Source organism: Camelus bactrianus, chromosome 4 (genome assembly GCF_048773025.1).
Source record: "Camelus bactrianus isolate YW-2024 breed Bactrian camel chromosome 4, ASM4877302v1, whole genome shotgun sequence".
Lineage (NCBI taxonomy): Eukaryota > Metazoa > Chordata > Mammalia > Artiodactyla > Camelidae > Camelus > Camelus bactrianus.
Genome location: NC_133542.1, coordinates 50,932,545 through 50,954,135, shown reverse-complemented (window position 1 = coordinate 50,954,135; position 21,591 = coordinate 50,932,545). Strand labels below are relative to the sequence as shown.

Sequence of the window (21,591 nt, the reverse complement as noted above, 5' to 3'; positions counted from 1 at the left end):
GCTGGTCTCCTAGTTATATTTAATTGAGGTTTCTGTTCATTAATTTTTTTATAAGTCCTTGGCCCGGACATTGGAGTAGTCTCCATGTCCAAAGAGGCAGAGATTGGCCCCTCCATGGCTGTTCACCTAAAACAAGTCACAGCCACCATGCTTATCAATGGGCCCAACTTTATTCTTGATATTCCACAGGTATATCGTAGTCAGATAAATCAGCCCTTACCCCTCTCTCCATAATTATTGTCCATCAGTACCTTAGGATTCATATAGTTCTAGCACCTTTTTGAGAAAACTAGACTTGAAGCTGGTGAGACTCTTCCTCTCCCCACTGAAAAGGCCCAGGGACATATTCTCCTCATTGTGGGAGAAGAAGATAAGAATGTCAAGCAAAGTATATGCAGAGCAAGCCATAAAACGTCTGAGGAGGAACAACTGGACCCTGCTGTCTTACCCGGCGGTGGGGCAGCTGATAGAGCCTCCTATAGCCAACTGTGCTGTGCCTCCAGGATCCCCAGTCTCCACCTCTACCTACACTGTGGAGGACAGGTGATCCCACATGAAGCTGCTAAGAACATTCCTGGAAAGAGATCCAGATGTTTCTCAGAAAATACCTAATTCCAGTTGTGACCAGCCTTCTCTGAGAAGAGCAAATATTCCTGGGAAATAGAGAAACAATAGGATGCTTTACCAGACCTCCACTTGATTTTCATGGAATGGTGCTTTTAATCTCTTCTTGTAAGAAGGAAGTTATGGCAAGAGAAGGCAGAAAAACTGAGAATGGTTATACCCTGGCTTTAGAAAGGGGAAAATGGTTTCCATTTAATCTAATATCATAAACTGAGGGGTTTATAGTTCTAGAAATAAACTTAGAGCTCTACCTGCCCTAAAATATTTCTGTTTACAATTATAGCAATTCACTACAGAGAAAAATTACCAAAAATGAACCAGAGAATCCTCTGGTTTGTAAAATAGTCATGAATAGAATCAGGTGCTAACATGTGTTGATTTCTTAAAACTGAAGTTAAATATGCTTAGATCTCTCATATTTGAAAATATGCTTATGGCTCATGGTTATTTCATTGTTTTTGGAAAACTAAGCCTGGGTTAAAAAAATACATTATTTTAAGACAATATGGAAGCAGGTATGGAGGTAACATTATTGAATCAGCCTACAATCAATAATTCAACAAAAGCTAGCAAAATAAAATAATTTTTTTGTGCATCTAAACATGTGTAGCATCTTGAGTGAGGAGCAATCTGAGATTCACAGAATTTCAATCTAGGGTAGATATGATGGTGTGAATTGTGTGCTTCTAGATTAGGGGCAGACAGACTCTCTCTAGCAAAGTAAATATTTTCTTCTTTGTAGGACATAAGGTCTCTGTCACTATTGTGCAATTCAGCCATTAGATAGGATGTAATAAATGATCGTGTCTCTGATCCAATTAAACTTTACTTATGAACACTGACATTTGCATTTCATATAATTTTTACATGTCACAAAATAATAATTTTCTATTTTTTCTAAGCATTTACAAATGTAAAAACCATTCTTAGTCCATGGGCAGCAAAAAAACAGGTTGTAGGCTGGATTTGGTTCGCAGGGCACAGTTTGATGACCCTGGAGCAAAACAAATTTCTTTGTCCAGGGTTAACTTTGAGGTATCTTCTCTAAGGAGAAACTCATAGCCCATATATTCCTGAGCTGCTGTATTGAAGTGAATGGAAGTAGAAAGTGATTGGTGTATAATCAAGGTGAAGGTTAACCAGTAGAGAAGTATTTTGAATCACTTTGTAGGTAAGATGGGGAGCCAATAAAGAATTAAAACAGTAGAAGTAACATGATGACATTTCAGTTGTATCTGCCTAAACTTTTCCTTTTATCTGCTTTCTGATACTTCCTGTTTAGAGTAAAACTATTCCACTCAATATGAGTGGACATATTGGCCTCCCTCCTCTCCCACTCATCATTTTCCCATTTCCCATACCTGGCCAGTCAGAATACCTCACTTTTAATTATAATACCTCTTGTGATTTAGCCTATGTAATAGTTATGTTATGTGCTGTATACATTAGTATACACTCAATATGCTACATAACAGTTATCATAATGGGTATAATAGGTACAATTTTTCTTGTTTCTTGTTTTGGACTTTAGGAAGAATGTTAGTGTTTGGCTTAATATATATCCCTTGATTTATACTTTATGGATTTTTCTTTGAAGCCAAGAAGGTTTGGGATTCTTTAAAGTGTTTTTTTTTTAAGCATCATTAGAAATTATTATATGGTTTTCTCTGTACATCTATTAATATGATAAGAATTATTTTTCTAGTATTACATTTGTAGGCTAAAACTCAATTGGTTATGATGTATTCATAATTAACAATAAGATCAAACCATTTTTTGTGTGTGGGTTTTTTTTTTTTGTCATGTATTATATCAATTTTGTGTTTGTTTCATAAAAAGAATTCAAAAGTTTTCCATCTTTCCTATAACAATTTAATTAGGACAGAAATTATCTCTTCTTTAAAAGCTAGTTGTTCTATCCTGGATATTACATTGTTTCTGGTAATTTTTTTAAAGACAACCTGGATTTTTATTGATATTTGGTATATTATATCTTGTCTACATTATAGTGGATATTTTCAATCTAAAGTTCTTTATATATATTTTTGGCATTTTATGTATCAGGAAAATTAGAAAAATTTAAGATTAAAATTAAACTATATGACAAAATCTAAAAAACAAAACAAAATAAAACCAAAAAAACCCCACTCCAATTCTGGCATATTAATGTTGCTAGAGTTAAAACAGAAATGAATTCCGTATTAATTTTATTTAGTTTTTGAAATTATATGAGCAAAGCATTGTAGAGCATCCTAGCATTTTTTTATTGTGGTAAATAGAAAAAACATAAAACGTATCATTTTAACCATGTTTAGGTGAACATACGCTGAATTTCATAGTGGCATTAAGTACATTCACATTGTTGTACTACCGTCACCACCATCTATCTACAGAACTTTTTTCTAAATTGAATTTTCCTAAACTGAAATTCAAAACCCATTAAACAATAACTCCCCATTTCCCATTCCCCCAGTCTCTGGTAACCACTGTTCTATCTTTTGTTTCTATGAATTTACTCTTGATAGGCATGTAAGTGGAAACATACAATATATGTCCTTTTGTGCCTGGTTTATTTCGCTTAGCATAATGTCTTCAAGGTTCATTTATGTTGTAGCATGTGTCAGAATTTTCTTTTCAAGACTGAATAATATTCCACTGTATGTATATGTGCCGGAATTTAATTTATCTATTCATTCACCAATGCACATTTGGGTTCATTCCACCTTTTGGCTATTGTGAATGATGCTGCTATGAATGTTGGTGTATAAATAATTGTGTAAGTCTCTATTTTCAGTTATTTGGGGTATATAAGTGGGACTGCTAGCTCATAAGCTCTATGTTTAATTTTTTGAGGAACCACCATACTGTCTTCTACAGTGACTACATCATTTTACATTCTTACCATCAATACCCAATTGTTTCAATGCCATGTCCTCACCAACACTTGTTATTTTCTGTTGTTTTGATAGTACCTGTTGTGGCAGGGCATACCTTGAGTGAGGTGGCTTTATTCAGCTGAGGTAATCCCTGAAGAAGGCTGACAGCTAAGATCTCTCCCAGCAGCTGGATTATAAATCCTTTATTCCCATAGGAGGGTCTGAGTGCAGCATCACTGTGTCCACCACAATGGCTTTCTGAGTTCTGTCACTTAGGGGCCCCCTCTCTATTTTTGAAATTTCTTGCTTCACCCAGAGACTGACCTTCTCAAAGCCATTCTTCTTCCAGTGGGGCTGTCTTTTCCTGGGAGTAAATATTCATAAGTTGTTAGTCTTATCTGTCTTCTAGTTCACTGAAAGTGTGGTCGTTGAGTTTTGCTGTTGCTGTTTTTGTTCTCCATTGTCTTTGTAACACTGGTTTTCGGGAGAAGGGAAGCTTTAGAACTGAATGGCCACCATATTCCTACTGAAGCTGAAAGTTAGGAAAATTCTTATAATTATCTTTGGTTTTTTTCAAGAATTTGAAGTGAATCTTCACAATGAATAGTCAAATTGTTTTCAGAACTTCTGATGAGTTCATAGTCTGGTAGTTCAAGAGATGAGAAGAACCCTTTGTATCATGATCAAGGTGTTAGTTCACAGCTCCAGTTTAGCAATTGCCATATTCACGTCATCTTGCATGGAGAATACTGACTGATATAAATTTGATTTGTAGGAAAAATTAAGGTTGTTCAAATATGCATATCAATCTGCTTGATATATTAACTTGTATATCCAGTCCAAATCATGTATACTATTGTGGAGATAAACAATTTCATCACCTCTCTTAACTTTTTACTCAAATCTCACATTCTTAATGAAAGGATACTCTGACCTTCTAATTAATTCTGTATCCACTTGTCCCACTCCTTGCACCTGCCCTTTACCCAGCTTGACTATCACCTTATACAGTATCATATGACTTACTTATTACGATGATTATTTATTGTCTGTCTACCATTACTAGAATGTAAGCGCCCTGGGAGCGCACATTTCTGTCTCGTTCACTGCTGCATCCCCAGTTCTTACTATATGTTTGTTGAAAGAATGAGCAACAAAATAGCATTAGCTATCATTTACTACATGTAACTGGAAGGTGATTTGCATTTTTTCTCTCTTAATTCTCACAGCAGAATTATAAAGCAAGCAGTTTAATACTGAAGTTCTTCCGGCAACTTGAACAGAGGAATTCGTATGCAGGTACAAATGAGCTTCAACGCAAAAATGCAAATGTTTGCTATTACTCACTTCTGCTCACAAAGCTGAGGAAAAGAAGGTAAAAATGTCAGCACCCTGCCTTTAACCTGACTGACAATTTTAACAACCTCGTTAAGAATTTCTCTAAAATCTTTATGCCTCTCTCCAGCAGCTGGAGATAAATTTATTTCACTTCCATTGCAATAACCTGAATGTAGAGGACAAATAATCTTCTGTGTACTCAATAATTGTAGCTCCTGGAAGTAACATTTAATTCACATGGAAATTCAATACAGGAATCTATATTACTTTTCCCATCACCTATATTTTGTGTATCATCTGAACTTCAAAACAACAATTTTAGAAGTGTTAGTTTCCAAAGGTTTAAAGTATTCGTGGTTTACCTGGGAACCATGACGATATATCAAGCAGGTTACCTTGCTCCTTGTTTTAATCTCACCCAACATATCAATGAAATCAGGATTATGTGATCTATTTTATTCCTCAATTCACATTACACGTGTGTCAGTTGAAATAAAACCATGTTTGCCATTAAAAAGTGATATCACATGCAGTGTTTCCTGAAGTGTGGTTATTACAACACCTTGTGGGGAAAACTTGTAGCAGACGCTGTTGATGACCTGCTCATGTCCCCTCACACCACACCATTTTAGGATACCACTGCCCAGCCACAGCCCACTGCCTGAGGGATTCCTCTGTTAGCCAGAGCCTCCCCTGCCTGCAGGTGCGACAGGATGAAAATGCCTGAGAATGAACACCTCACTAAACCCCATCTCAGGAACAGTCCTTAAACAATAAGTGGCAGAAGTTGGTAAATTAATATCCCAACTCTCTTGTCCTCACGATGGAATCACTTTGAGGCACATGTTCTGCACTGACCCTGGAGTTCCCCAGTGGGTTCATTGCCAGTGACCCACAGTGGCAGCTGACTGGATGATGCACCCTTTCAGGCTTCCTTCCCTACCCCATCTCACTTCCCCGTTCCCCTGTTTTTGGTTTCTGGGATCATCTCCCAAATTAACTACTTGCCTTCAAATCCTCATCTTAGGGTCTGATATGAGGGAGACTTGAATTCAGACACTTGTGTAAGCTGTTTTCAGATGGGTTTCTGTCATGCAGCTTTCATGAAATTTGAAAACATGGAAATTCTTGGTGAGCTATTTTTATTGGGATAGAGAGGACAGAAAATGGAGTGCAATTGGCTAATGAGTAGAGGGGAAAAGAGGAGGTGGAGACTGTTGCAAAATTTCTAGGCAAAAGCAACTGGATCGTGGTTCATGTTCTGCTTATGATGCATGTTTTGTTTTTGTTGCTGATTTTTTATACACTTCCACGTTTATTGTAGTTCACAATAGTCAAGATACGGAAATAATCTAAGTGGCCCTCAATGGATTAGCAAATTAAAAAAAAAAAAAAATATATATATATATATATATATATATATATATATATATATATATATATACACACATACAACGGAATACTACTCAGCCTTAATTAAAAAGGAAATTCTGCCATTTGCAACAACGTGGATGGACCTTGAGGACATTATGCTAAGTGAGGTAAGTCAGATAGAAAGACAAATACTGTATAATATCCCTTATATGTGGAATCTAAAACACAAAACAAAACAAAATACTGAACTGGAGAAAACAGAATGGAATGATGGTTACCAAAGGCTGGCAGTGGGGTGAGGGGATGGGAGCGATGCTGTATAAGGGTATGTACTTGCAACTAGTAGTTAAATAATTCCTAGAGCTCTAATATAGAGTACGAGGGTTATGAACAATAAAACTGCTGTTTTTGTCATTAATTTTAAGTTAATATTTTTGACTTTGAGATATCTTGGAATGGTCACTGAATCCCAAATTAATAAAGAAGAGATGATGTGTTAATGTATAAGCTTGAGCTAAAAGCAACCAAAACTTAAAAAGCCTTTTTCGCTATTGCAGAGATTGGCACTAACCTTGAGGTACTGTTCAGAAGAAACCAAGATTCTGCAGTTAAAATACACATTTATTACCTCAGAGTTCTATCCCCTAATTTGACTCAAGTCTAATTATCAAGCTTGGTTATTAAAAAATTAACTAAATTGTATTCATTATTTAGATTTCAATCACATGTATGTAAATGCCATGACATAAAAAATGGATCCAAATTTTTTCTAATACTTTGAGACTGAAACTTGTTTATTATTTCAAGCGATCCTTGCCATATTGTCTGCTCTGTATTTACTGGAGGCTTGCATTTGACTTCTAGGATCAAGGGTCAAAGTTAGAATGCCAAGAACAAAATGTACCTCCCCTAGGCTTTCAGCAATGCTGGGACTGTGTGGGCATAAAATCATACTGAGCAGATGCTGCTAAACATTTTTTCTTAAATCCCACAACACAATATTTTAATTTTTGCTTTAAGGAATCTGATGCATTTTAAAGGACAACTAAAGACAAAAATGGTCTTTCCTATTTACTCATATGTTTATTATTTCTAGTGTTCTCCATTATCTCCTGGATATCTGAGTTTCTGTTTGGTATCATTTTTCTTTTGTATGAAGAACTTCACTTAACAGTTCTGCTGGCAATAGAACTTTCAGTTTACTTTCATCTGTTTATTCTTTCTTTTTCTAAAAAGAGAAATAGATATCTTATTGAAAACTTTATAATATGATATAAAGAGGTTCACATCACAAAAGAATGTCAACAAATTATCGATTAGCTCCAGTGATGTGCTGGTAAATGCATATAACACATGACTAAAAAAAGTATGTATTATAAATTTTATTGATATAAAGGATTATAGAACACAATTTAAAAATAATATTAAAACATGAAATAGTCCTTAATGTCCATTTTATACAGCTAGTTGATTCTCACAGAAGGCTCTCACTCTTGTATCCATAGCTGACCAATGGTTTCAATTCAACTGTCGTTTGACAAACAGAGCTCTATTTCAATTTATTTTCCAATAAATTCATTGTCATTAAATCTGATATGTGATCTACTGTTACATAATTTCTCACCCTACTACAAACTGTACTCATTAAATTAAAACTTCTTTAGCTTTAGCACTACATATGTTGTTTGTCAGTGATACGAGTGATGAATCAGATTCAAATACTGGAATATTTCCTCAATTTTCTGTGCTATTCCCAGTGTCATGGCCACTGACACTACAAAAAAGTCTTTATTCTTTTTTTTTAATTCTTGAATAACATTTTCACTGGATATAGAATTCTGGGTTGACACTACTTTTAAAGAATGTCTTTGTCACCTCTGTTTCTGATTAGATGTTAGCTATCAAAGTGTTGTTCATCCACATGTAATGTGTTATTTTTATCTGACTGCTTTCAAAACTTTCTGTTTATCTATGGTTTTTAGCAGTTAGAATATGATCTTCTTAGGTGTGATTTTCTTTGAACTTATCTTGCTTGGGGTTAATTTCTTGAATCTATAAATTTAGATATTTCCCCCAACGTTGGGGATTTTCAGATATTATTTCTTCAAGTAATTTCTCTGCTCTGTTCTGTTTTCTTCTTCTAGAAATGCAAACACATGCACTTTAGACTTTTCTTTGGATATTTTCCTACAAGTCCCTAAGACTATATTTTTCCCATTTTCTTTTCAGTTTTTTTCCTTTCTCTCCTTCATGTTGGGTAATTCCTACTGACGAGTTCTCAAGTTTTGGACCATTTTTTTTCTAACTCCCATCTTCTATTAAACTTATCTTATGTTTTTCTCCCAAAGACTTAATTTTTTTAGTTCTACTATTTCCATTTTTTGGTATAGTTTTTTTTTGAAGTGTAGTTAAGAGATATTATTATGTTAGTTTCAGGTGTATCACATGGTGATTCAATATTTAGATACATTACAAATCATCATCATAATAAGTTTGGTAATCATCTGTCACCATACAAAATTATTACAGTATTACTGATTATATACTCTATGCTGTACATTACATCCCCTCTTATTTATTTTATAATGGGAATCTGTACCTCTTAATTCCTTTCGCCTATTTCACCTAACCCCTACCCATCTCCTCTCTGGCAACCACCCATTTAATTTCTGTGTCTATAAGTCTGTTCCTGTTTTGAGTTTAGAATACATATACAAGTGAAATCAAATGACTTATTTCACTTAGCATAATACCCTCTAGACCTATCTGCGTTGTCACAAATGGCAGCATTTTATTCTTTTTATGGCTGAGTGTTATTCCACTGTTAACAGGCATGCCTCAGAGATATGCTGACTACCACAATAAAGTGAATATCACAATAAAGCAAGTCACATGAATTTTTTGGTTTCCCAGTGCATGTAAAAATTACGTTTACACTAAACTGTAGTCTATTAAGTGTGCAATAACATTATATCTAAAAAAAGTGTCCTTAACTTAGTGAAAAATACTTTATTGCTAAAAAATGTTAGCCATCATCTGAGCCTTCAATGAGTCATAATCTATTTGCTGGTGGTGGAAATTTCTTTATTTTTTATTTTTTGGAAATTTCTTAGAATAAGACAACAATGAAGCTTGCCCCATCCATTGACTCTTCCTGTCACAATTTTTTTTTTTTGTAGCATGCAACGCTGTTTGATAGCATTTTACCTTACCCACAGTACAACTTCTTTCAAAATTGGAGTCAATCCTCTCAATATAATATATAGTATTGTATTAGTTTCATGTGTACAACATAGTGATTCAAAATTTTTATAGATTATACTCTATTTAAAGTTATTATAAAGTATTTGCTATATTCCCTATGGTAATACAATATATCCTTGTAGCTGATTTATTTTAATACATAGTAGTTTTTACCTCTTAATCCTCTCCCCCTATTTTGCCCCTTCTTCCTTCCTTCTCCCCACTAGTAACCACTAGTTTGTTTCCTAGATCTGTGAGTCTGTTTCTTTTTTGTTGTATTCACTAGTTTGTTTTATTTTTTAGATTCTGTATATAAGTGATAACATACAGTATTTGTCTGACTTATTGGTTTATGATTTTAAACATTTATAATAGTGCATATAGGTCTTAAGTTTTACTCTTGCTCCGGGTCCCACATATGTAGAGCATAGGCTTGTACACTACAAAAGCCCACCTTCTATAGAAGAGTTCTCAATAACAGCTCTGGCTAGTTGCAAGAAAGTCTGGGAAATGTAGTCTAGCCCAGGAGGAAAAGAAAATGAGTATTTGTTGAATACATCATGGTCTTTAACCTTTCAATCTCATCACAAAAGAAACCTTAATAACTTTCAGATCGTCATATTCTTTAACCTACTTGATATCAGTGAGGATGTGCATTATTTGCCTTAAATTATCAAGTGTCAGCTTTCAGGATTTTAGATGATCTAGTGCAGTGTTTTAAAATTTTATGTTTTACTTTTGATACACAAGATGATTTTAGATGGTTCTGAAACATTCTTACTTAAATGGTTAGTCATTAATGATAATGCATAGCAGAAATTACTGTCTTATCCAATCTATGATTTCATTAATGTTATTATTTAGGATGAGGTTAAGATAAAAGGAAATATATTTTAAAAATTAAACAAAGTAAATTCCACATTTACTCATTGTAACTTGGATATATAAAAACATAATATTCTTTTTTTTAATTGAAGTATTGGTGACTGAAAATATTAAATTAGTTTCAGGTGTACAAAATACCAATTCAGTATTTTATAGATTACACAAAATACAAAGTTATTATAAAATATTGACTATATTCCCTATGCTGTACATTACATCCCTGTAACTTATTTGTCTTATGAATAGTAGTTTGTATCTCTTAATTCCCTACACGTATTTCTTTTATTTATTTATTTTTTCCATTTTTTAAATTGAAGTATAGTCAGTTTAAAATGTGTCAATTTCTGGTGTACAACATAATGTTTCAGTCATAGATATACATACGTATATGCCTTTTCATCTTCTTTTTCATTATAGGTTACTACAAGATATTGAATATAGTTCCCTGTGCTGTACAGTAGAACCTTGCTGTTTATCTATTTTATATATAGTAGTTAGTATCTGCAAATCTCAAGCTCCCAATTTATTCTTCCACCCATCCTTTCCCCTGGTAACCCCAAGTTTGTTTTCTATGTCTGCTGGCACACATTTTGCCTCTCCCCCAGCCTCACTCCCTTCCGGTAACCACTGGCTTGTTCTCTGTATCTGTGAGTTTGTTTCTTTTTTGTTATATTTGATCATTTGTTTGTTTGTTTTTTAAAGATTCCACATATAAATGAAAATATGCACTACTTGTCTTTCTCTCTCTGACTTATTTCACTTATCATAATACCCTCCAGGTCTATTCATGTTACTGCAAATAGCAAGTATCGTTCTTTTTATGGCTGAGAAATATTTCATTTTATAAATGTGCATATACATAATGAATAAAGAAGAAAATACATGTATATATCTGTTGATGGGGCAGGTTAGGTTGCTTCTGTATCTTGGATATTGTATGTAATGCTGTTATGAACTTTTGGGTACATATGTCTTTTTGAATTAGAGTTTTGCTTTTCTTTGGACTAATACCCAGGAGTGGGATTGCTGAATTGTATGGTAGTTGTATCCCTTAATTGGTTTTTCTAGTTAGAGTTGACTTTATGATTTTTGTCTTTTAAACTTCGTACTAAATTTTTAAAGTGGTTGATCCACTGCCTTTACTATATATTTACCTTTACCAGTGAGAATTTTCCCTTTATATATTTTCTTATTTCTTGCTAGGGTCTGTTTCTTCACTTAAAGAAGCCCCTTTAACGTTTCTTGTAAGGCTGGTTTAGTGGTGACGAACTCTTAGTTTTCGCTTGTCTGGAAAACTCTCTTTCTCCTTCAATTCTGAATGATAACCTTGCCAACTAGAATATCCTTAATTTTAGGTTTTTTCCTTTCATCTCTTTAAATATATCATGCCACTACCTTCTGCCCTGCAAAGCTTCTTCTGAAAAATCAACTGATAGCATTATGCAGGTTCCCTCATATATGACTCTCTGTTTTTCTCTTGCTGCTTTTAGGATTCACTCTTTATCATTAACTTTTGTCATTTTAATTGTAATATGTCTTGGTGAGGGTCTCTTTGGATTCATCTTGTTTGGGATGCTCTGTGATTCTTGTGCCTGGATATTTGTTTCCTTCTTCAAGTTGGGAAAGTTTTTAGCCAAGTTTTCATAAAATAAATTTTCTGACCCTTTCTTTCTTCTTTTATTGGGACCCCTATGATGCAAATGTTAGGATGCTTGATGTCCCAGAGGTCTTTTAAAGTATCCTCATTAAAGAAATTTTTTAAAAAAGAAAAAAATAATAAAGTATCCTCATTAAAAACCTTTTTTTTTCTTTTTTCTTTTCTGATTGGGTGACTTTCACTCTTCCGTCTTCCAGGTCACTTCTGTATCACTAAATCTGCTGTTAATTTCCTTTAGTGTATACTTTATTTCATTTATTGTATTCTTCTGCTCTGATTGGTTCTTTATACATTTTTCTAGTTCTTTTTTGAAGTTCTCATGTATTCCTCTGTTCTTTTTTTGAGTTTAGTGAACATTTTTATGACCATTACTTTGAATTATTTGTCAGGTAAATTACTTATCTAAGTTTCATTAGGGTCCCCACCCCCCGGGGTTTATTGTGTTCTTTGGTTTGGAATATATCCTTCTGTTTTCTCATTTTGTTTGGCTTTCTCTGTCTCTATGAAATTAGGAGAAACAGTCACCTATCTGAGTCTTGAATGTATGTCCTTTGTGGGAGCATCTCTATGTAGTCTGTGTGCCCAGTGACTTTTGTGGGAAAACTTGATCTGATCTGAAGCATGCGTGGGCCAGATCTTTTTCTGGGGCACACTGAGGCCATTGCCTTGGTGGGGGTGGGCTGGAGCTTGGGGGGGTGGGGGGCCAGAGCTGGAGCCTGGCATGGGCTGGGGCTTCTCCTGAGTTGCCCTGGTGGCTGCCACTTTTGCAGAGGTAGACTGAAATCAGAGGAGCTTTATTTAAAGCCCAGTGCAAGCTGCAGCATCTCCTTTGGTGTGATGGTGGCCACTGCCTTGGCAGAGAGCAGGACTGGAGCTGGAAGGACTGGAGCTGGAGCCTGCTGGAGGCAGGCTGGGGCTGTCTTGGCAGGCCAGCCAGAGCAGCGGCACTTTTTAATCTGCCACCTCTGTGCTGGGATTGGGAGCAAGCAAGTCTGTGCGCATGCCCTTTAAAAGTATTCTTGGTTTCCTACAGCCATCTGGTAAGCCTCACTGGTTTTCAAAACCAGCCAAGAGGCTTGCCTTCCCAGCACCAGACCCCAATGTGGGGCATGAACCCCTCACTCCTTTGGGTGGATTCCAAGCTTGTGATATCTGCCTCCTCTTCTGGGTTGCTCCCTGGTGGTGTGGGTCCTGGCTAGATCACTTCTCATCTCTACCAGTCTCCGTGTGGTTTTGTCTTTATATCCTTGGTTGTAGAAGAGCTGTTTGCCTGGGCTTCAGGTTGTTTTTGGAGAGAATTGTTCTACGCGTCGTTGTAGTTCTGTTCTGTTTGTGGGAGGAGGTGACCTCAGGGTCTTCCCACTTCACCATTGATCCCTCTTCCTCTTTAATTTTATGTAATAGAATAGGCTTCCTTTCAAACACCTGTTTCCAATAATGGTGGCAGGGAAAGAAACATAAACCAGTTCATTAAATGTATCTTAATTTTTTCCTGTTTAATATAGCCCAAGTTCAGGTAAATAATTAGTTCGAAGTTCAGATACTAGCAGAAATGTTTATTTCCTTCAAAGACATCCTCTACCCACTTCAAATCTGGGTTCAGGAGGGCTTGTGTATTCTCAGGGCAAGAGAATTGGGCAGGAACCCTGGATCAAATAACTCTTTTTGGCCAGCTTCTCAATCCTAGTGGAAGTATAACTCATCTGGTCTCCAGGCGTTGACCTCTTGTGTATCTGCACTCATAATACATGGTTTATTTTCTCAGAATGGTCAAGGCTGGGTAGTAAACTCACTCTCACCCTCTGGGTCAGGTGGCAAAACCACTCATTTCCTCTAGGTTTGCCACACTTGGCTTTCATTGTCCTTCAAAATTCTCTGAGTTGTGTCTTTTATCAGGTTTCTGGTAGATCCTCACACCCCATATCCTCTGCTAAAGGGTCAGCTCACACATTTCCGTAATGATCCTGGGGAGGTTTGCTAGCCTTCAGCTCTCAGCTCCTTTCATGCCCATCATTGTAGATATGGGAACTTTCAGAACCCTTTCACACAACAGGAGTGTGGAAAAAAACTTGTGTGTGCTATTTTTGTATCTCCCTCTGCCTAAACTTTACACAATATCCCGTTTTACTCTGCTTTCCAGAACTCCAAACAGGAAGCAGGACAAAATCTTCCTCTGTGGTTTGCAGTCTCTCATAATCCAGTCCCACCTTTGGTCAAGGCCTAGGCCTTTTTTCTAGGCAGGGATACTTTCTTCCCTAGGACAACGAGGCCCAGGGTCTAGTCTTAATATAATAAAGCTTCAGAGGAAGAATGAAACAATTACTGACAATATGAATACTTTGGGAGGTATTAAGAAAGATTGTTTTTGCCTTATAAGCAGTAGGTCAGAGAGTACACAGATATGGCTTAAACTTATGCAGGTACTGCTTAATAACTGAAATTTTTGAAATACTGATCTGTCAGCCTTCTCACTTTATAGCTAAGTAATAGGGGCTCAGAGAAAGTTTTACAATAAATTAATAGCAGGGCTGGGATCAGAACCCTGGGATGTAGCCCTAAATTTTCTCTGTTATATTATGTTGAGATTTTTTTTTTCCCAAGAGGCTGTTAAACTCTATTCTTTGGAAATTTGAAATAAATTTTGCTGTATACACTAACACTGTTTTTGCCTTAGGAGAGCTAGAAACACTTCAATTTCTACATTTACTCCTGTTTACGGAAAACATTTTTTAGGTTCTAATGATGATTAGAAACATTGTTGGGTCTGTCACTGAAAGGGAGTCACACTTCTCCACTGATTGTGTTGTGTCTCTGTGGTAGCTCAGTGAAATCCCTTAAGTACACCTGGGGACTTCCACCCATTGGAATAATCTTTATTCCATAATCACTTATTTTTGCCTCTCTTTTGAAGGAAACCAGGACACGTCATCCCCTAACAGGTCTCTTTGACATAGAAAGTATTAGCACTTAGAAAAATAGCAGATGCAAGAGAGGCCCTCTGATTCCCCACCACACCTCCTTTTTTCCTGAAAGTAGGAGATTAAACTCCCAGATGGAAGCCTATACCAGGAGGAAAGTAAACTTCTTATCATCAAGGACAAGAGGTTGAGATTGAGAGAATTCTATACCAATAGACCTTGTTGTATTGCTCTTTTGTTTTTTTGTGTGTGTTTTTTTTGTTGTTGTTGTTGTTGGGGGGAGGTAATTAAGTTTATTTATTCTTGGAGGAGGTACTGGGGATCAAACCCAGGACCTCATGTATGCCAAACATGAGCTATACCCTCCCCCTCAATAGACCTTATTAAAAAAAATTCTAATCTTCCTTTAGGCTCCCCACGTAGTGTAGTTATTTTTCCACAATTGTCTCTCTTTGTCTGACCTAATAAAAAAGCAAGTACTTTTTTTGCCATTTCTTTGGGTCTTCATTCTTGTTAGGGCTCCTATGTCACACAAAATTTATACTAAATAAATTTGTATGCTTCTTTCCCATTAATCTGTCTTACGTCAGTTAAATTTTACTCTAAGAGTGTGTGTGTATATATACTTTCCCTCTCTCTCTTTCTATGTATAGAGATAGAGAGGATAGAGAGAGAGAGAGACAGACAGACAGACAGACAAAGACAGAGAGTCAGATATTTTAAGGACTTGGCTCCTATGATTGTGGGGGCTGGAAATCTGCAGGGCAGACCAGCAGGCTGGAGTCTCAGGGACAGATTGATGTTGCAGTCTTGTGTCTGCAACATTGGTAAGTTGGAGGTAGAATTCCTTCTTCCTCAGAGGACCTCAGTCTTTTCTGCATGATTCACATCTGTTATTGACAACTGCTAATGCCTCCCCTGTGCATGGTTGGCATCTTACTGCCCAGTGCTCCCACCAACATCTCCACTCCTAATTTGCTACATCCTTTAAGGGTCCATGGAGTGCCAGGTTCCCTGGTGTCTTCTGTTCTAGGCAGCAGATTGAAGAAGCTTGACTCTGCCAGTTTAAAATACATCTCACTTTATTACCTGAGTATTGAAGCATTGTGACTTTCTCCCCTTTCCTGTGCTTCTCTTAGAGTCTTAGTAAAAACAACAGTATTTCTGCTGCATTCCTCCCAAGCCTACCTCCCTTCCTTGGATCTAGTCCTGGGAATTAGTCATTAAGCTAGGAGCTTGCTATCCTGCCAACATACTTCTCATCCAGTGTGAGAGCTGTGTGTCAAAACAGTCCTCTTCTCCCAGACATTCCAATCTGCCCATGACTGTCAACATCAGCCCCTTCTCCCCAAGGCTTATGTTTCACTTTTAATACATTTTATCACACAACTGTCATTGTACAAGTTAGAAAGCTGAAGCCCAAGGAAAGGTAAACTTTGACTTTGCCGGAGGTCAATTACAATGATAGATGTAAAGGAGTCAGGGTTCCAGTCTGTCTCTCTGATTCCAGACACCAGCTACACCTCACTGGCTGTAAGCAATGCAAAAATCAAAGACACAGTACCCTTCCTCAAAGAGTTCACAACCTGGAAGCACAGTCTACAATATGTAGCTTGGATCACTTGTACATTTTGACAATGGATGTTGACTGATGGGATTAGCAATGGGTCAGATTTCAGACGTTGTGGTCCTGAGGAGGCATTTTGCATGGTTTCTGCTGTCCCTTGGAAGAGTGATTTGCAAACTAGGCTATGTATTAGAATCTGCTGTTAAAAGTACAGATCCCAGAAGCTTTTTCAAACCTATCAAGTCAGAATCTCCAGGTGAGGGGTGCAGAATCTTTATTTAACAGAATCCTAAGATGAGTCTTAAACCCACACCACTCTGAAGACGGATATTTGGGACTCACCTACTTAAAAACTATCAAAAAGGCAGCTGCCTAAGAGACCACTGACTTAAAGGAGGAGCTAGACAGGAACTGAAGCAAAGGAGAATAGAGCCAGGTGATGAGAGGTGGCGTCAAGGGAAGAGGCTTAGAAATCGGACCTGTGTGATAAAATAAAGACTCCATTGTGAAACACCTAGACTGAAAGGCACACCAGCTAGACTGAGCCAATGCCCAGCCCCTTTGGCAGCAGGTGCTGGTAGCCCTGCCACTAGGGACTTGGGAGAAAAAAAAAAAAAAAGGAGCAGCTGGTGGTTTCTATGGAGACAATTTCAACTTTGAACAGTAGGCTGGAGTATTTTGAATGACCTAAATTAGCAAGCAACAGGCAAGTGTCCAGTGCTTCTAGCCGGCTCAGTAAGCCATCCTGCTCCTGTCTGCTTCCTGGGGCTGAATTCAAGGTGAGTCGGGGCTGTCACGGCCTAGTAGAAAAGCTCTGCTTTCTGATTTCAGCAGCAGGGCGCCTGGGAAGGCTGCTTTCATCTTGCTGTGTGTGTTCTCTCACCTCAGTGGGTAGCACAGTTCTCCGAAGAGCCAACAATTACCGTGCCGGGCGGTTTATTTCTCAAATGCAGATTTACTTCAGATGCACCAACCTAACCAAAAGATTGTTTAGAGACTATTTGGGAGGCAAAATGCACACTTGACTGCAAAAGTCAGGGTCCAGCTAATGTGAGCTAACAGAGAGATTGTTTCTTGACACAAGGAATTTTTCTCTGGGATTTATTGCTTGGGAGGAGGGAGTGCTGTGATGGAGAAAGGAAAACAACAATGTCCCAAGGGAACGGAATTTTTGTTTCTTGATTAGTAACAGTAATTTGAACTTCTACGAGTGACCTTTTGCTCTCTTTTATTCTTTGTGTCCTGCCTTCTGATGTGTTGATGTCCTGCCAGTTCCTGACCACCCTTCCTCTAACAGGTAAGGCTCTCCCAGTGGTGCAGGCTTGATCTCCGCCTTCATCCTGGGAGTCTGGAGGTCTGAAACCTGCTCAACAACGTGGCTTTCAGCTTTCAGACCCTATCAGGTTGCTTCCATTTTGCCAAAGGTTCCCTGTCCAACTGCCATGAGACGACACTTGTGTGAGGCAGCTGAGTTCTTGTTTCTTTCCCCCTGGCTGCTTTGTGTCTTTGGTTTCAATAACAGTCCGCAGTGTGCAGAGTCCTGCCTTCTGCTGCAAAGAAGTGAGGAAGCCTGGGGATTTTATTGCATTGGCTTTTGAGGAGTCTCCCATCTTCAGAAATAGCCTAGACGAATTCAGCTGGGCTTCTCTTCTATCTTCACACTCTCTCTGAGATATGTCACTCAGTGTTTTCCCTTGTTCATCTATTATTTATTCTTTCACTTAATTCCTCAAACATTTACCGAGCAATCACTATGTGTCTGGCATTACTCCAGGAACTGAGGAATAGGGTGTTGAACAAGGTAAACTGTTCCCATCAGAGCAGTGCTATCCAATAGAATATTCTGTGATGATGGGAGTGTTCGATATCCAGATGGTCCGCTACAGTAGCCACCAATTACACGTGGCTAATGAGCAATTAAAATGTGGTTCGTGTGACTGAGGAGCTAAATTATAGATTTTTTGTATTTTTAATGAATTGAAAATTAATTAGCTGCATGTACAAAGGGACAGACAGATAAGGAAGCAGATTTTTACAATACCATATGCTAAGTTTGTCATGAGATGGTTGGTTAGACTAGTAAATAGATTGGGGTGAAAGGCTTTGATTGAATTAAATGATCAAGGGCGTCAAGCACAAAGGGAAGTCCACGTCCAAGACTGACAGACTCAGCGGGAAAAGAAATAATGAGCCCCTTTAAATTCAGACAGTTTATTGCTTATGTAGATAGTGAAGGCAAGAGAAGCCAAGGGTGCAGGTGTCTGGGTCCTTGTCTCACACACCAAAAGGATGGCACTGAAACAAAAAGAACCAGGCATCTTCACAGTTGTGAGATACCCTGTGGGTGAGGAGCCGACCCAGACTGCAGCCCAGGGGTCCCAGAGCCTGCAGCTCTGCCCTGAAGGGGTGCAGGGATGAGAAGAAAAGTCCTGTGCCTCTCCAGAACCAGGGAAGTGGGTGGGAAAACCGCCTCATGGTGGCTCCCACCAGACTGGGAGAGACAGATGGGAAAACAATCTCACAAAGCCTCTTTTGAAGAAAACTTATCTTGTCATGTTTCTGGGAGGATCACAAGGCATTCCACCCAGATTTAGGTCATATGGTGGTTCAAGTTTTGTCTGTGGAAACACGGAAGGTCTCCAGGGTGCTATGATAGAGCCATTCCTCTGCAAAGGGTCTTAAATGCTTGGCCAAAGCATTCAGAATTTACCTTCAAATGAAGCTGGCAGCCATTATAAATTTAAAGCAGTAGAGAAATTTGATTATTTTTCAGCTTTATAAAGATCTGTCTGACAACACTGTAGAGATTAGACTGGAGCAGAAAACCCTATAAAGAGAGAGAAAGTATTGCGTAAAATGAATAAGAGTTCATAGGAATGGGGAGAGAGTCCGCAATCATTTAATGAATACATGGGATGTGAAGGGCTCATGTACAGTGAAAATGACAGACACATCAGACAGGATCCTGCCCTCAAGAAATTTACAGATTAACAGGAGAAAGGAAACACAGCACACGTGACTCTAATGTTCAAGAAACATGTGAAGTGCTCTGAGTGGCATGGTGGAGAGCCCGGTGCAGGAAGAGCTCCCTTCAGCTGGGTGTCCCTGTACACAGTAGGTGCTTTATTGATGATGATGACAATACAGTGTTAGACAGTATTAGTTTTAAGTCTTCTTACAACTTATTCTGAAAACGTGAGAGACTGGCTCTGGCAGGCAATAAGCCTTATCAACTAACAAATTAATCCCTATCGCAATATGTGGATAAATTGGAATCCAATTGAGAATATGACAATAGAGATGGAATACAGGGAAAGCAGGAAAAAAACTGTAAAGATTAAGCATGGTGAGAGGTGGCGAGGAGAAGGCTGGAGGGCTTTGGGTACCGGGGGCAGGGTTAACTTGCCTTTACCACTGGAAATACTCACTGATGAGTCCACACGTCCCACTTCCCATCCCCATATTTTGGTATTTGCATTTTGCCTGTGGTCCTTCCTCCTCCAGAGGGTGGTCAGTTGATACTTATTGCCTCGGGAAAGGATGGCACACTAGAAAGAGAAAAACAAAGACCTTTTCCTGGCCTTTGAGTTGCAAGAAGCCTAATGGATGATGTGAATTTCAGAAGTCACAAATCACTGTGTTTTGTTTGGCCCACACCTTGGGGTTTGTTTGTTTGTATTGTTGTTGGGTGGTTTTATGTGTATGTATTTTTAAAAATAGAATACATTTGAACGCCTTTAGATGGCAGGTAGTCTCAGGCTCATGACAGTCAGACCTCGTTCATCTCTAGCCTTTATCTACAAATCTGTATTTCCTTCCTGGCCTCTGTAGGTATCTGAATTGGGAACCCCTGGCATCCATTGTATAACAGGTTTAGAAGAATGTATAATAACGTGTGAGCAGAGCCTCCCCACTCCCAGTCTTTGAGCACTGCCATAGTCACAGGGAACTTTCTTGAGCTCCCAGAAAAAACAGGGTGCTCTGAATTCTGTGATCACATCTCTGCCACCTGGAGGAAAAAGGACTCCAAAGAGAAATTACCCTGAATCTAGAAAAATAAAAAATAAAAGACATGTCGTGCACATGTGGGCTTGTGGACTAAAATTTCATCCTACTGTTTCATCGCTAGTCCTGCCACGGTGTACATCAGGGTATATATTTGAAAATTTCAGAGTTAGGGACAGGGAAAGGGCAAGATGAAGTTAAAGTCAAGAAAGAAGTAGGATAGAAAAGCAGGAGGGAGAGGCTAGGAAAAGAATGAGCTTTCATATTGCTACCCTCATTTGGGGGAAATAAGTAAGGTTTATACATAGGGTCAGATGGCACTGGTTAAAATTCTCGCTTCACCATAACAACCAGGCAAGCTTGGATGAGCCATTTAACTGGCTGAGCTAAATTTCTTAATTTATAATATAAGGATAATAATAGTTTTTTATTCCCACAGGTCTGTTGCAAGGGCCATGAGAAATAATGACCATCAAAGGGTCTTGGAAAGTGCAAAGGCTTTCCTGTGGGAATTCATATTACCCAGTGACTAGTGTTTAGTAAGTGCTTGATAATTGTTTGTTACTAGAGAAAAAAAAAGGGAATTGAAGGGAGAATTGAATTCCAAGGCCATTTAAAATAACCAGTCCCTTTACTTGTCAAATAATTGTGACATTTGATTTGTCTTGTCCATTTTCCTGGAGCCATTGCTTCATTTTTCAGTTGTTCATTAAAGACCATGCACGTGGAACAGCGCTTGTCTTACCAGCTAACGTAAATCCCAGTGATAAGGGGCTTCACTGTCAAGACAGAAATTTTTGGTGTGTGGCCTCTTGATGGCAATTCTCTGTCACTGATCTTCCGAGTCTTGTCCCTCATCCTTCAATTCTCTTCCTCCATTTAAAATTTATCTTCAAGTTTATCCCTCCATCAGACATAATTGTAAAATGTAAATTCTTACTAAAGTATAAAAGAGTGGCATAATAAATAACAAAATGAGAAAAATTCTCTAAAAAAACCCCACTTACTAAAATGCTCTTCTTATAGCATCCATACTTCACAATATTCATAAATAATAGCAAAGTGTCAGGGTGCAGCTGACTGCAGTGTGTAAAAATTTATTAG

General features: G+C 37.9%; 1 protein-coding gene across 5 annotated transcripts in view; it reads left to right on the top strand.

Annotated features, from left to right (window-relative positions):
• BAAT (bile acid-CoA:amino acid N-acyltransferase) overlaps window positions 1-21,591 on the top strand; it is a 46,085-nt gene that overhangs the window by 15,281 nt on the left and 9,213 nt on the right. For 2 of the 5 annotated variants that reach the window (XM_045515252.2, XM_074361915.1), the window contains exons 3-4: window positions 4,730-4,799; window positions 17,755-17,779. In XM_045515252.2, coding sequence (XP_045371208.2) covers window positions 4,730-4,799; window positions 17,755-17,779 — 95 coding nt within the window. Of the gene's footprint in view, window positions 1-4,729; window positions 4,800-17,138; window positions 17,262-17,754; window positions 17,780-21,591 lie in introns of those variants that run through there. The other 3 variants (XM_045515253.2, XM_045515254.2, XM_045515255.2) reach the window with 3 other exon arrangements.